The 15,376-nt window shown below is 43.8% G+C and overlaps 1 protein-coding gene across 3 annotated transcripts in view; it reads left to right on the forward strand.

The window, feature by feature from the left end:
• Positions 1-5,338: 5,338 nt before the first annotated feature.
• Positions 5,339-15,376, forward strand: part of ASPG (asparaginase) — an 88,147-nt gene continuing 78,109 nt past the window's right edge. For 2 of the 3 annotated variants that reach the window (XM_087727014.1, XM_087727020.1), the window contains exons 1-3: positions 5,339-5,565; positions 8,507-8,630; positions 10,287-10,398. In XM_087727014.1, coding sequence (XP_087583140.1) covers positions 5,415-5,565; positions 8,507-8,630; positions 10,287-10,398 — 387 coding nt within the window. In that variant the 5' untranslated portion in view covers positions 5,339-5,414. The remainder of the gene's footprint in view (positions 5,566-8,506; positions 8,631-10,286; positions 10,399-15,376) is intronic. The other variant, XM_014059600.2, reaches the window with a different exon arrangement.

Below are 15,376 nucleotides of genomic sequence, written 5' to 3' on the forward strand. Positions count from 1 at the left end.
TGGCATGGTGTAGTAGTAGTAGAACAAGTTAACCTGCACAACTGTATGGGCATCAACTCTCAGAATACCCCAGCCAGCTTGCTGGCTGGAGAATTCTGGGAGTTAAGGCAGACTGTATCTTAATATTACTGAGATTGAGACCAAGCACACACTCTCAACCCAATTTACCTTACCAGACAAGCTTTGTTGGAACTGAACATTGCAATAGCCAATTTTGGGAAATCTGCCGCCACCTGGTGGACGCTCTAGGTGCAGAGCCATGTTTAGTTTATGGTACCGAAAACTATCATTTGGAGTTTTATTTTTAACCCATCTTTATTAGTTTTATAAATAACTCAAGACAATAACATACTCCTTTCTCCTATTTTCCCAGCAACAACAACCCTATGAGGTGGGTTGGCCAAAGATTTTATGCCTGACAAATTTTATTGTAAGTCCTTATAATTCATTAGAATGATTTTTTTTTAGTCTTAAAAGATGTTACCAAAGTTTTTACTAGGCATGCACATTGTTCTTGTTTTTACAATAATGTTCAAAAATACAATAACATGTATTTGAACATTATTTTGATGCATGTACTTTTGATTTTTATTGCTGATGAACCACAGAGCAAAATTTGGAGTAGTTCACATGAGATGTTTTGGTTTATATAAAGGTTAAAGTTCCCCTCGCACATATGTTGACTCTAGGGGGTGGTGCTCATCTCCGCTTCAAAGCTGAAGAGCCAGCTCTGTCTGAAGACATCTCCGCGGTCATGTAGCCAGCATGACTAAATGCCAAAGGAGCACGCAATGCTGTTATCTTCCCATCAAGGTGGTCCCTATTTTTCTACTTGCATTTTTATATGCTTTCAAACTGCTAGGTTGGCAGAAGGATACTTGAGGGAATACAATTAAGCAAATGTACACTGAAATGCACACTACATGCATTTCTGCTTCATTCTTGTTAAAATCTGGGGAGGGATCATGCGTGCATGTGCGGGGAGTTGCGTGTGCATGCACAGGGAGGCAGGGAGGATTGAATTAGTGTAGGCACGTGCACATAATAGCGTGCAGGCACACAATTTTGGCACACCATAAGAAAAAGGTTCACCATCACTGGTGGTTTTGGTGGTGGGAAGGTGGGAGAAAGATAGAAATGTCCAACCTCACAATGATTCCAATGAGTTCTCTTTCATTCCTAAGAAGTTATTTATTCTCTGTCTTCTGCCAAGAGAGGAACCTGCTGTGTTCTTGCTGTTCTGCCATTAAGAGATATGTTGGACTTTCAAGGAAGGGCTGGAAGAGTATTTGCAGTGCTGCAGTGCTAGAGAGTCCAGCAAAACCAGTGGGTACTGCTGCCTCCTCCTCCTCCTCTAATGACTGTTGACAGGTCATTAACTTTAATTGTTTATATTAAACATTTACTTTTGGTTTTTGTCTGTTGCACTTGATTTTGTCGTACTCTGCCCAGAGTTCATTAGAATTGGAATAGGTAATACCTTTTGTAAAATAAATTGCAAACAAGTGCTGTTTTGAGGCTGTTTTGAAATATACCACGTTTGATAGAATGAGAGGTCTGGAATGGTCAAGAAAGGCATACTTCTCTTACTCAGTTCCAACCAAGGTCATTCTGTTGGAGTGACCCGTGCTGTTTCCATTAAATGTTTGAATAAAGGGGTTCAAATATTAAGCATTTTTCTAGGTTGCTTTCATAGATTCCCCCAATAACATTTCAACCACTTTCTCCAGAAAGGGAAAAATGGAAACTAAAAGAGTTATCAAAATGATAAACTAATTGCAGAATCTCCAATATTCCCTTTCTAAAGAAAATTGCTGAAATTAACCAGATCCAAGAAGTCCTCTTTAGGAAATGCTGTGCCACTGTTCGGCTGAAGGCTACCACAAACCCTTCTCCCAAATTAAGGTGATGCCAACTTTGAGATTGTGTCCTCTGTACCCTCCTGGACAGCATAGATTGAGCCTACGGGGCAGAAGGCTAAAAAGGGGACACACATGACACAGACAGCCTTTGTTCCAGTTGCCACATAGAATTAATTGCTCATGAACAATTAAAATCTGATTGAGTTTACTGGTGAAGTGCAGTACAAATTGTTCATAGTAGATTGGCAGATAAACAAGGCTATTGGAGAGTGGCCCGATGTTCCAGCAAGAGAGGAAAAATAGTGCTTCACCCTTGTAATCATTACAGATAGTTCTCAGCTTGCAACCAATTGTTTAGCAACTGTTCAAAGTTACAGCAGCACTGAAAAAAGCGACAGGATCATTCCTTGTAGTTATGATTGTCATTAGTATCCCCATGGTGATGTGTTCAAAATTCGGGTGCTTGGCAACTGTCATATATTTACAATGGTTACAGCATCCTGGGGTCATGTGATCACCATTTGCGACTTTCCCAGTTAGCTCCTGACATGAAAAGTCAAAGGGGGGAGATGGATGTGCTCAATGACTCTGTGATTCGCTTAACAACCATGGCAAAAAAGGTGTAAAATCAGGTGCGACTCACTTAACAACTTGCTTAGCAATGCTAATTCTGGTCCCAGTTGTGGTTGTAAAAACTTGTTGTTAGTTGTGACCCATCACGACCCCATGGACAACGTTCCTCCAGACCTTCCTGTCCGCTACCATCCTCTGGAGTCCATTTAAGCTCACGCCTACTGCTTCGGTGACGCCATCCAGCCACCTCATTCCCTGTCATAAAAACTATCTCTAACTGGCTTTTCATTTTCACTTACATTTCCAGATATCACTTCTACAATTTCATCTCCTAGATTTTCTTTGTAAAATAAACAAAGATTTTCTTTGTAAAATCACCAAAAATTACACTGTTTTAGGCAACTGGAACTGTTCTGCCTCTTCATGAGCACCTGAGAGCAAGACAAGAAGCAATCAGTGGAAGCCAATCAGAGATCCAGCTTTGAACTGGATCATGGGGAGTACCTAGGTGCTCCCATGTTACACCCCTTTTAGGCGCCCTGCACTGGTTGCCGCTTGTCTTCCGGGTGCGATTCAAGGTACTAATTATGACCTTTAAAGCGCTCCATGGCTTAGGCCCAGGATAACTGCGAGACCACCTACTGCCACCAGTAGCATCCCACCGCCCAGTGCGATCCCACAGAGTTGGCCTCCTCAGGGTGCTGTCAGCCAGACAGTGTCGGCTAGCGACCCCCAGGGGGCGACCCTTCTCTGTGGGAGCGCCTTCCCTCTGGAATGAGCTGCCCCCCAGAGCTTCGTATAATCCCCGACCACAGTCCTTCCAACGCGCCCTAAAAAATTGGCTTTTCCAGCAAGCCGGCCTGGCCTGAATAGAATAAAATATAGGATTAATTTGGTTGTTAATTTTAATTTAGTTTTTAAATTTTTATTGAAAATATCAATTGTTTTTTTTTTGGATACTTTATTTAATTTTTGTAATATGTGTTTTCTTTTATGTTGTACACCGCCCTGAGTCCTTGGGAGAAGGGCGGCATATAAATCCAATAAACCTAACCTAAACCTGAACTAAGGAGAAACTTCTTGATTAATCAATGGAACAGCCTGCCTCCTGGTGTTGTGGGTGCTTCATCGCTAGTGGTTTTCCTTTGTCCAACGTGAAATAAGGATGATTCCTGCATTAAGCAGGGGGTTGAACTAAAAGACCTCTAAGGTCCCTTCCAGTTCTGATTCTATAATATTCCAGAAAAATGGTCCAAGCCACTAGGGAGCGAAAGCTCCAAACACAGTTGTTATTGCAGGTAATAGCAATTGTGGCAAATGAAAACAAAAATGAAAGCAAAGTAAAAGCCCTCTTTTCAAACAAACATGGCAAGTTCACCATTAATACTGATAAATGTGAACCTTAAGTAGCCGTAGGAGAATTTTTCCTACTCTGGAGAAATCTGAGGAAATGACTCTCTGTCCATTTGCTCACATGCTGTCCAGAACCACTTTCTTTTTGAGTTCGGCAGCCCTATAAATCCATTATATATTTACTTAGCTAGAGTACATGCGTCTCGCCTCGGGCACAGAAACATCTTAAATTGTTCCCTTCAAAACATGTGGAAGTAAGTAAAGAAAAGGACAAAAGGTGTATAAACCGTAGTTATTCTTACAAAGACAGCGTAGGTCAAGAGGTGGCTCCATTATGGGAAAGAAAACAACACCCAAAGCAGAGGGAGAGCTTTTTAAAAAAAAATTACAAAAGTTGTAATGTAAAAAAATTACAAAAATGTATGTTTTGAGTGTTATTGGAACATAAAGAATACTAGGCCTTTCTTTGTTAAAAAACAAAAACAAAAAACAGTACTAAATCCCAGATCTCTTTAGCCCAGGACCAAATGCATTCTTTATTTTGATACAGACAACGTGGTGCATTTGACTGAATTTCAACATGCTATGGTAATTGGGAAATTACTTTGGCCGTTATTAGAAGATTCAATCCTTTAAGAGGTCACCATAAAAGTTCACTATTTTTTTTCGAGGCCGTTCATCAATGTAAGAGGCACAAACAGGCGAGCATTTCACTTGTGCCCCTTCAGAAAAGAGAAGGCCTTGTGGAGTCTGGTCGTTGTCCAAACAGAAATGCTGAACTCTGTTCTCTTGGTCTGAGATACTTCCCTCCCCTCTCTTTGCTTTGAACTTCTTCACCCTGTATTTTGATTTAAAAAAACGTTAATAATTGAAACATCGACCCCAAAAAGCTCCAAAATCAAAACAAGTGGGGGGCTTGTCTTTGAGGCGGCTCAAGAAAGTTTTAAGAGAGAATCAGAATCGAGCTGGAAGGGACCTTGGAGGTCTTCTAGTCCAGTGTTTCTCAACCTTGGCAACTTGAAGATGTCCGGACTTCAACTCCCAGAATTCCCCAGCCAGCATTCGCTGGCTGGGGAATTCTGGGAGTTGAAGTCCAGACATCTTCAAGTTGCCAAGGTTGAGAAACACTGTTCTAGTCCACCCCCCTGCTCAAGCAGGAGAGACTGACCTATACAATTTCAGGTCTCTTCTTAAACCAGTTATTTCTCGCTCCGGAATTATATCTCAGCGCCGGCTTTCAATTAAAAAAACGGGTGATGGGTGTCACTTGTTGTCCTCCCCTTGAGAAAAGTTCAGGGTCGTAGTGCGCCGGAGACAGGGAGGTGGAGCCGGAGCGCCGGAGGGCAATGAAACCTCCCCAGGTCAGGAGCTGAATGCTACCTGCCCTCTCTGCCCACCTCCGCGCAACCAAACGGTTCAACGGGGAGGAAGCTGGAGAGGCTCGTCCCGTTCTCCCCTTGCTCCCCCCCCTCCGCCCCCTACTGGGGAGGTAGGACGAGGCTTGGCCAATGGGAGACGGCGAGCCCGGAAAAGGGCGGCGCTAAGAGCCGGTATTTGGATGCCCAGCTTGCCCGAGTGGGGCATCCATACCGCCGACCCTTCCTCTCTCCTACCGGGGAAACCATCATGACAGAAGAGGAGAACGGCGAGCTGGGCAGGGCTCTCTCGTACAGCGAGCCCGCTCCGACCCTTGACGTCGGATGCAGACCCCTGGCCGAAGTGTGGGTGCTGGTGATCAACACCGGGGGGACCATCGGGATGGTGCCCCAGTCAGAGGGTGAGTGAGTAAGAAGGCGCTCGGTGAGGCTGAGTAAGGAGCCGAGCGCCTCAAAGAGAGGAGAGCGATCTTCTCTCCCCACGGATCCTTCCCTTGCACGCGTCTCCCCGCAGAGATTCATCGTGGGACGCTTTCACCCCCTCGTGGATAAAAGCGCTTATTGAAACAGAACCGGATTGAAGCCAACGGGGGCCCAAACTGGTGCTCTTCGGATGCGCCAGAGTACAGCTTGATGTCTATGGAGATTCTCAGTCTTCCAGGTCATGGTTGCCCTAAAGGTGCTTTTTCAAGAGGCAAAGGAACTTCGTAGTTTTTTCTTTCTTTCTTTCGCTTCTCATCCAAGAAGCTTCTTCATATAAAACATAGGTAGAACGGTTGCTGGAATTGGGTATGTCTAGTTTAATGAAAAGAAGGACTAGGGGAGACATGATACCAGTGTTCCAATATCTCAGGGGTTGCCAAAAAGAAGAGGGAGTCAAAACTATTCTCCAAGGCACCCGAGGGTAGAAAAAGAAGCAATGGGTGGAAACTAATCAAGGAAAGAAGCAGCCTAGAGCTAAGGAGAAATTTCCTGACAGTTAGAACAATTAATCAGTGGAACAGCTTGCCTCCAGAAGTTGTGAATGCTCCAACACTGGGAATTTTTAAGAAGATGTTGGATAACCATTTGTCTGAAGTGGTGTAGGGTTTCCTGCCTGAGCAGGGGGTTGGACTAGAAGACCTCCAAGGTCCCTTCCAACTCTGTTATTCTATTCTATTCTATTCTATTCTATTCTATTCTATTCTATTCTATTCTATTCTATTCTATTCTATTCTATTCTAAAAAACCAGAAAGTCTAGTTGCCTTTCGAAAAGGCACCTTTGGGATAGAGTACAGCTTCCTTCTCTTCCAGCCATTGCACCTTTTGGTCATAAGTAATTTTGGGGAGATTTGTAATTTGGGGGTTGCTTGATTGCACTGGAGAAGGCAACTCAAGATGTTTGGTCTCATTGAATTTCTCCTACTTGACTTTTCCTGAGATCTTAGTCAATCTACATTCATATGATCATTGGTCTCATAAGTTCATTAAGTGAATTGGGTGTGTGTGTGTAAGTGTGATTAGGATTGTGGAAAGGGGATGTCCATGAAGCCACCAGCAGTTCAACATGATTTGAAGGAGATTTTTTAAATTCTTTGTTGGAACAGAATACTGTTATATAAAGGAGAAGGGAACTCCACCATCTGTCAGCAAGATAACTGTAAAAAAAAACCCAACCGATAATAAAGTTTGATTTAATGGGAAAAAGCAATAAATGAAAGACCAGGTCTGCAAATGGGCTGGGTCCAGGTTGAGGCAATGGAGAAATCTTTCCCCAAAATATTCTCTAAGGTATCCCTATGGGAGAAGCACTTGTACATTGGCTTAGAATGCACTTCTACTCTAAACCTAGTCCTACCTTTAGGATCACATGATCCAGGGGTTGGAAATCTCCACTCCTTCTCCATCCTTCCCAAATGCATAATCCAGAGTTGAGGGAATGGAGCCTGTCTAATACTTTGCAAACATAGACATAAATGCAAAACCTGGTAAAAAGATCAATAAGAATGCCAGAGACCATTCCTTGCTTCTTTTCCCTGACTTGTTATGCATAGGATTGTTCCATACTAGTTGGAAGTAAATCACATCAAAATAAGTCACTTTTCAACATGAACCTTTGATATACATTCACATTACTTCACCCTCCATGAATAGGTGTGTTTATATGCTTTTGCCTAGGGGTGTGGGTCAATTATTAATACACAATTTTCTTCTTGATCCAACTTTCTTTTTTTCCCTCCTGACTTTTTGGTAATACAAGGTAGCTTGCAGAAGGATTTTTGGCTCAGGTGTTCAAATGCATCCAAATAAAAGGATAACAAGAAGCCTTAGTTGATGTTTTAGATTTCTTCTTCTGGTAGAAAGAAAACTTGGAGGCTTAGGTCCGGAAGTTTTAAAGTAGCTTTGTAATTTAGCTAGTTTACTGTAACTGTGCAATTCGGTTAGCCTATTGCAACAGCTGCCTGAGTAATCATGAAAGTGAGCATTATTCTAAGTGAGTAAGATGTTCCTGAACAAGGCAAACCCCTCACGTAAAGGGCATGGCCTCCATGGGCAGGGCTAACATGGAAAAATGTTCATTCTTGATAAATACTTGCATACCTGAAAACCTAATTTTTGAAACAAGATTTGTACTGCAATATTTTATTTCATATAAACAGTGCTAATTTTTTAGGAACTGGAAAACCTGGTTTCTTTTTTTGATCACATGGCAAATTAAAACTGTTTAGGAGCAATACAGGTGCTCCTTCATTTATCACTGACCCCTCAAAAGGGACTTATGACACACTTTTGAAATCCCCTCCCTATGGTCACATGACTTCAACTAGTTCCTGTTTTAAGCCATTTCTAGCAGCCTGATTTATATAGCTGCGATTTTATAGTGTTTTTGACAGAAACCAATGTTTACTTCCAATTTTACTTCCAGTAAAAACCGATCCATAGTGAACAATGGTTCCGTCAACAATCATGATATTCACTTAATCTGCGATATTCACTTAATGACTACCACAAAAAAGGTTATAAAAATAGAACTGGTCATGTGATGACCCACTTTACAACTATCATTATTTATGACCGTAATTTCCAAGCTCAGTTATTACCATAAATCAAGGGCTACCTGTATTAATTTGGGCCCTACTGTTAATAAGGAATGTGCATTAGATTAAGTTGAATGCTTACAGTAATTTTATAAAGAAATTGGCTGATTCTAAACATTTCAGGATTCTTCTGAAGTAATTTAAGTATGAGCCTGACCCTCTGTTGTTGATTTAGTTGGGAGGGACCAAAAGTACAGGAACGGCATTCACACATTGCACTAAGCAATGTGATTGTTTTTATTCATGATTTCTTTTGTTTCTCAGGCCTTGTCCCTGAAGCTAACAAGCTTTCAGAAGCTCTGAAGAAGATGACCATACTTCATGATGCAACATATGCCAAGGAAACCCAACTATATAACCGCCTTGGAGTTGACACTTTGGTACTTCCGTATGTATTTGCAATACTGGAATGTTTTTGTTCTGTTTTTGAGTCTGCGCCCCACAGCCAGGACCGTCCTTGCGCCTCAAGCCGCGTTTCTTCCTGCAAAGCCCTTCTGGCGTCAAGCGGAACTCTCGGGTTGCCCGAAGGGCTTTGCAGGAAGAAACGCGGCTTGAGGTGCAAGGACGGTCCTGGCTGTGGGGCGCAGACCCGGTAAAAGCCTCTCTTTGGTTCCCTCCTCCTCCTCCTCCTCCTTCCACAGCCTGCGTGACGCTGCCGCCGTAGGCTGAGAGCTGCCGCTGAAACAAGTTTGGGGAGGTCCTTTGCGGGCGGCCAGTTCTAGCCACCCGCAAAGGACTTCCCCACGTTTGCTTTGAAAGAAACCTCTGCGCGGCAGTTAGAAACCTCTGCGCGGGGGTTTCTTGCCATGTGCGCGGCCGCGCACGCGCGCACCTTAGAGGGAACAGTGTTCACAATTACCGACCTTTATCAGGCTTGGAGAGTGGCCAGGCCAATATCTTTCAGATGCCTCTGCATACTTGGCAAGAATTCAGGAATGAACTAATTGTCTCCTGCAAATATCTCTCCCCTTTTGCTCCTCTTTTATTCCCTATGGGAGAGGCCATTCACCATCTACCTACTCCCAAGTCGACCCTTGTTCCTTAGTTGTTCCCTTCATCTGACAACTCTGCGCATGCACACATTGGGGACAGGCTCCAGCTGTTCGTCTGCCTCACTGATGTCTGACTCCTAAGTCAGCTGATAACTGTCAGACCTGGTCCCATCTCTACCTCTGATGCAGAGCCCTCGTCAGAGCCTTCCCCAGACTCCAGGACTGGCCCATGTTCCTCCCCAACCTCCTCACTGTCCGAATCTGCTGCCAGCTCTGCTGGCGGGCCACAATACCTACAGCATTGTTTTGCCATAAATGCCTTATAGCGCTGCCCTGAGGGAAGGTATTGAAACAGTTTACAACCAGGATGTGAAAGGTAGGCAGATATCATCTCAGCTCTCCTTCTGACCTGCACAATGTAGAGGTCTTCTATGGAAGGCAGGCTGTTCTTTCTGCAATCTTAATATCCATTGGAGTCTGTACCTGTCCTGTTTGGTTGCTGTACCAAACCAGACAGTTATAGAATAGATAACTATCAAATAGATGGAAAACAATTGAATTTCTTTAAAAGAATGCTGATTTTTAAAGGAAAACCTTACTCTTTTGGTACAGATAAACATTTTTTTTAAAAAAAGATGGCACTTTTGTGTACTTAGTGCAAAAGAGGATTTGGAGTTTTATATTTTGTGCAGTTGTTAAAGCTGGAAGTTGAGGATGGGTGCAGATAATTAAACAATAGAACAGTGTGGAACAGTGGAGCTTCAAGAGGCTGAGAGTGAGGGAAAATGAATTTGCAAAGAGGGGTATAGGGGTTTAATTTAATTTATTTATTCAGTTTAGGTCTGCCCAACTTCAGAATGACTGTGGGTGTTGAAGCTTCCTTGCATCTGTATCAGGTCAACCCTTCACAAGTTGCCAGGAATATCTTGCGTGAAAGCCATTCTGTTTGTAGATCTTCTCATCAATTGTAATTTGATACCTTTGTCCAAAGTGATCTGAAAAACCAATATCCTTAAAACAGTTTATTTCAGAAGATGTTCTTTTTATGACAGTTCTTCCAATCAGGATAAAAGAATTATCTACACCATCCTGGAACTTTCTCCTCTACTAGATTCTTCAAATATGACACCATCTGAATGGGACAAAATTGCCAGGTGCCTTGAGGTAATTTTTTAAAAGAAATAATTTGTTATTGGTCACAGATACATAATTATTCTATGATAAATTACTCAAATATTATTTCTGATAAATTGTGTAATATAGGACCAAAACTTGAGTTCTTTCAAATCCTGAATTTATTTTTAACTGAGATAATTACAAAGTCAAAGCCAACCAATTCTCTTAATTAACAAGTTGTGTGATTCACATGGCTGTCTGTTAAACTCATACTAATATATGCCATCTTCCATTTTCCCTATTTCTTTTATTACTGATTTCTTTTTTGAGGAATGATTTGGAGCACACTCATGAGAATATCATTGGAACAACAATATTTGTGGCCCAGCATTTCTTAAACAATCCTTTTTTTTAAACATAAATGTTCTTCTAAAAACTAGGATCCTGCTTCCAAGATTGCTCTAGGACTGTTTCCTAAATATTTGTTCTCAGGATCCCTTCCCACTTCTAAAAATGATAGACGACCAACTGCAAAAAAGCTTTGGTTTATATGGGATATACAGTAATAATCGAATTAAAAATGAAAATGCATTGCATTTGTAGAATTGAATCCTGTAAAATAACAATAGCAAAGCCATTAAATATTGATATAAATAAAATGTTTTTTTGTGTGAAAAAGCTATAATTTGAACAGATAAAAATAATAATAAAAAATAACATTGAGTTAAACACAGGTAGTCCTCAAGTTATGGCCACAATTGAACCCAAAATCTATGTTGCTAATTGAAACATTTGTTAAGAGAGTTTGCCCCTTTCATGACTTTTCTTGTCACAGTTGTTAAGTGAATCATTGTCTTTGTTAAGTTAGTAACATGGTTGTTAAGTGAATCTGCACACACACACACCCATTGTTGGTCAGAAGGTTGCAAAAGCTGTTCACATCCAATCTTCATAAATTTGAGTCAGTTGCCAAGCAGTTGAATTTTGATCACATGACCATGGGGATGCTGCAATGGTCATAAGTGTAAAAAACAGGGATAGGTCACTTTTTCAGTGCCGTTGTAACTTTGAACGATCGCTAAACGAACTGTTGGAAGTCGAGGACTACTTGTAGCTGCAATATCTGGCAAATAATGGTGATTTCATGGACCCCTGAAAGGATCTTATTTTACCTCCAGGATCACACTTTAAGAAACACTGTTCAAGGAAAAGGAATGAGGAGAAGCAAAACTGATGTAACTTTGAGTAACTTCCAGTTCTATAATTCTATAATACTATGACTCACTTAAAGCAGGTTTTTAAAACCTTTCTGCTAAAATTCATATGACCACAAGATGGTACTATATTGCAGCTTTTGGCTCTGCAAAATTTACAGATGGCATGCCAGAGAGAATTTGCAGAAGAATAAGCAATTTACAGAACAATCTGGCATTATCGAAACACAATTAAAATTTAAAAATAGAATTCATTGGAATGATGAGTGTCATACCCCACATCTTTCTTGATAAAGAACATGTTCTCTGGACACAGAGGTATTTAATCACTGTTCAGTGGAGTTAAAAGTACCAGGTGGTTTTTTGGGGGGAGAGGGGGGACTTTTAAGAACTGATAACTGCTTGGTTAGGGTTGTGGCTCCCAGAATTCCCAGCCAGTTTGGTTCTATCTGAATTGTATACGGTGTATAAATTGTATAAGGTGTATTTGTACTGGTGTTTCTGTATATGTTTGATCTTCCATAAGCTAATGTAATAGTGGTTTAGGGGAAAAAATCATTTTCATTTGCTAGTGGAAATCAAAGATCTGGTATGCTGTAGTGCACTTTTGATGCATTGATTAGGTATTGTCAAGTTGCTATCAATTCTTAGTGACCACATGGATAGATTTCCTCCATAACAGTCCGTTCCTAATTATTGTCTAGTTAGTAGCTGAAACTATCCACCTTTTGGCTGGTTGTCTTCTTCTTCCCTTTTCTTCCACCCTTTCCCAACACAAGAGCCTTCTCTAGAGAGCCAAACTTTCGCATAAAATATCTGAAGGTTAATTTCAGCCTCGTCATTTGTGCCTCAAGTGAGAACTTTGGGTTGATTTGTTCAATGATCCATTGGTTTGTTTTCTTGTCTTTCCATGTTGTTCTTAGGCGTCTTCTCCAACATTAGGGTTCAAAAGCATCAGTAAGGAAATTTTAAATACTGGAGTTCATAATTATCTCTTTATTTATTTACTGTTGCATTTGAGGACATTCCCAAGAAGTCCAGCATGTGGGATCCTGAGTTTCTGCCTCCCAAGTCCTGATTCTCTTCTCCTCTGGGGCACTATAAAGTTCCCTTTGCAAGAGTGGCCCTTTCCTATGGCAGACTGATTACATGACTTATTTCTCAACTACCCACACTTGAAATGTTGTACAATGTCACAAATCTCAATAGTCTTGGTGCATAAGAAAGCAGAGTTGTATGTAACTGGCTATGGTTTTCCCAGTTAATGGCGCATGTGCGAGAATTGGAATGGCGGCCAGGGCTCCTTCGTCGCAGAAGACCTGGCGAAAAAAGCTCTAGGAGCCCGTGGAATTAGCCTCTTACCGCCCTCACCAGGGTCCTCCGGGATGACAGAAACTCGGAGGACCTGTACGAACCACGAGCTGAGGGAAACCGACGCCTTCGGCCGAGCCGGGATTTTAAACTCTTCAACGCGGCTGGGCGTCCTTGCCGGCGGCCGCGGCGGGCGCGGCGGCCGCGGCGGGCGCGGCGGCCGCATGGTCATGGTGGAGGAGGGGGCGACGAAGAGCGTTTTATGGTGGCTCCGGCGGTCCCAGCGGTGGCCGGGCACCCTAGGCGATAAGCGCAGCAGCTCCATGGTGGCACTGGGAGCGGAGACGAGTAAGAGCGTGGCGCGGCGGCTTCAGCAACGGAGGGGTTCTCTGGCCCCTTCCCTATTTTTATCTTTACAAACTTTGAAGCCTGGAGAACAGCTCGGTGGACAGAGTGGCGGACAGCTCAGAGAACTGGGGGTTTTTATGGTGACTTTGGCTGGGCTGAGGATTTATCATCGTTGGTTGGAGCTGGGAAATTCGAACGGGGGCTTTGTCCGATTTAGGCAAAGCGGGCGGCTGACTGGACATGCCGTGGCTGGAGCCTTTTCCGGATGCCCCTCCCCTCCATACTTAACTCGGCTTTACAGCGACACCATTGCCTTTAACAACATTACTCCCCTCACCAATGCTGTCCCTTTTACCAATACTGCTGCTGGTACTGTTACTATTTCTTCCAGCAATATAGTCCCCTGTTCCAGCACTGTCTCTTTTACCAACGCTGCCTTGGTTACCAACACTACTCTCTCTATTAACGCTGCCTATTTTACCAACATTGGTTCCCTGCCGCTCGGGACTTCGCCTACCAGATTTTCCTCACTCATAGACCTAGGGCTTGTGATCCTGTTTGTCTCAGCCCTGACTATTACCATCATCACTACTGGTTTCTATCCCCAGAAGGACACTTTGGTCTGGGCAACAGATGGACAGTTGATAGCAACGAACTGAACTCGCACCTAAAAACTTTTAATTAATTGCGCAACTATTTTAACTTTTATTCTTTCTTTCCTTTCTTCTTCTTTCTTCCTTTGTACGGGCTATGCATGAGGTATGTATGAGATGAATGAATGTCCCACTTTTTACGATTATATTGTTGTATATTTTGTGTTTTTAACGATTACGTGGGGACTGTTTGGGGGAGTGTATGAGTATGTGTGATTCGGAGGACCTGCCGGGAGTTGCGGGGGCTGGAGGGGTGGTTGGGGGGACTAGAGACACGGGAGAGGGTCGGGGTATTGCGGTCGTAACAGGGAGGGGCAGATACGGCGGGGACTTCAGGGCAGGCCATTACCGGGGAAGGAGGGTTCGCTACATTACAGAGATCCCTCCTTCCGGCCCTGGGAGTCCCACTCCAAGACCAGATGGCGCGAGTAGTCAGGACCCTGGTCTCAGGCTGTTGTCGCTAAATGCCAGGTCTGTTGTTCATAAAGCTCCTCTCGTCCGGGACTTAATTATAGACGAGAGGGCAGACCTGGCATGTATTACTGAAACCTGGCTGGGCCCAGAGGGAGGAGTCCCCCTTGTAGAGCTGTGCCCAGAAGGATTTCAGGTGCTGCATCAGCCGAGAGCCCAGGGAAGGGGTGGGGGTGTGGCCGCTGTTATCCGGGAGTCGTTAGTTCCTCGCAGGGTCCCTGCTCCGGAGATTGTCGGGTGTGAGTCTTTGCTGCTAAAGTTGGACCTCAAGGGTCAAGTGGGTTTGCTGCTAACGTACCTGCCTCCCAACAGCGTTGCAGCAGCCCTCCCCTCGCTCCTCGAGTCGGTAGCCGAGCTGGCGATTGAGTTCCCTAGGTTGATGGTCCTGGGGGACTTTAATTTGCCATCGCTCGGTGAAAACTCTGATGGGGCGAGGGAGTTCATGGCTTCCATGACAGCCATGGGCTTGACCCAAGTAATTCGAGGCCCAACCCATACAGCGGGACACATGCTTGACCTTGTATTTCTCTCGGAGCAGTGGATTTATGATCTTGGTCTGAGGGGGAGTGACATCATACCCCTGTCGTGGTCAGACCATTGCCTGCTGAGGCTCGACTTCCGGAGGCCAAACCCCCACTGTAGGGAGGAGGAACCGACCAGGTGGTTCCGCCCCAGGCGTCTTATGGAGCCATCAAGGTTCCAGACAGAGCTTGGGGTTATTCCTGACACTTTCGCCCACAGTCCGGTGGAGACTCTGGCTGCTGCGTGGCACTTGGCAGCGTCAGAGGCCCTCGACCGGATTGCGCCACTGCGGCCCCTCCGAGGCGGCGGATCCTGGAGGCCTACTTGGTTCACCGAGGAGCTCCGGGAAATGAAGCGCCGGAGGAGATGCCTAGAGCACCGTTGGAGGTCCGATAAGTCCGAATCGAACCGAGCAATGGTAACCACCTGCACCAGGGAATATACGAGGGCACTTAGGGCAGCTAAAAGATCACACATAGCCTCCCTGGTTGCATCCGCTGAGTCCCG

Source organism: Thamnophis sirtalis, unplaced genomic scaffold (assembly GCF_051295495.1).
Source record: "Thamnophis sirtalis isolate CommonGarterSnake01/CBP01778 unplaced genomic scaffold, rThaSir2_p1.2 scaffold_1, whole genome shotgun sequence".
Taxonomy (NCBI): Eukaryota; Metazoa; Chordata; class Lepidosauria; order Squamata; family Natricidae; genus Thamnophis; species Thamnophis sirtalis.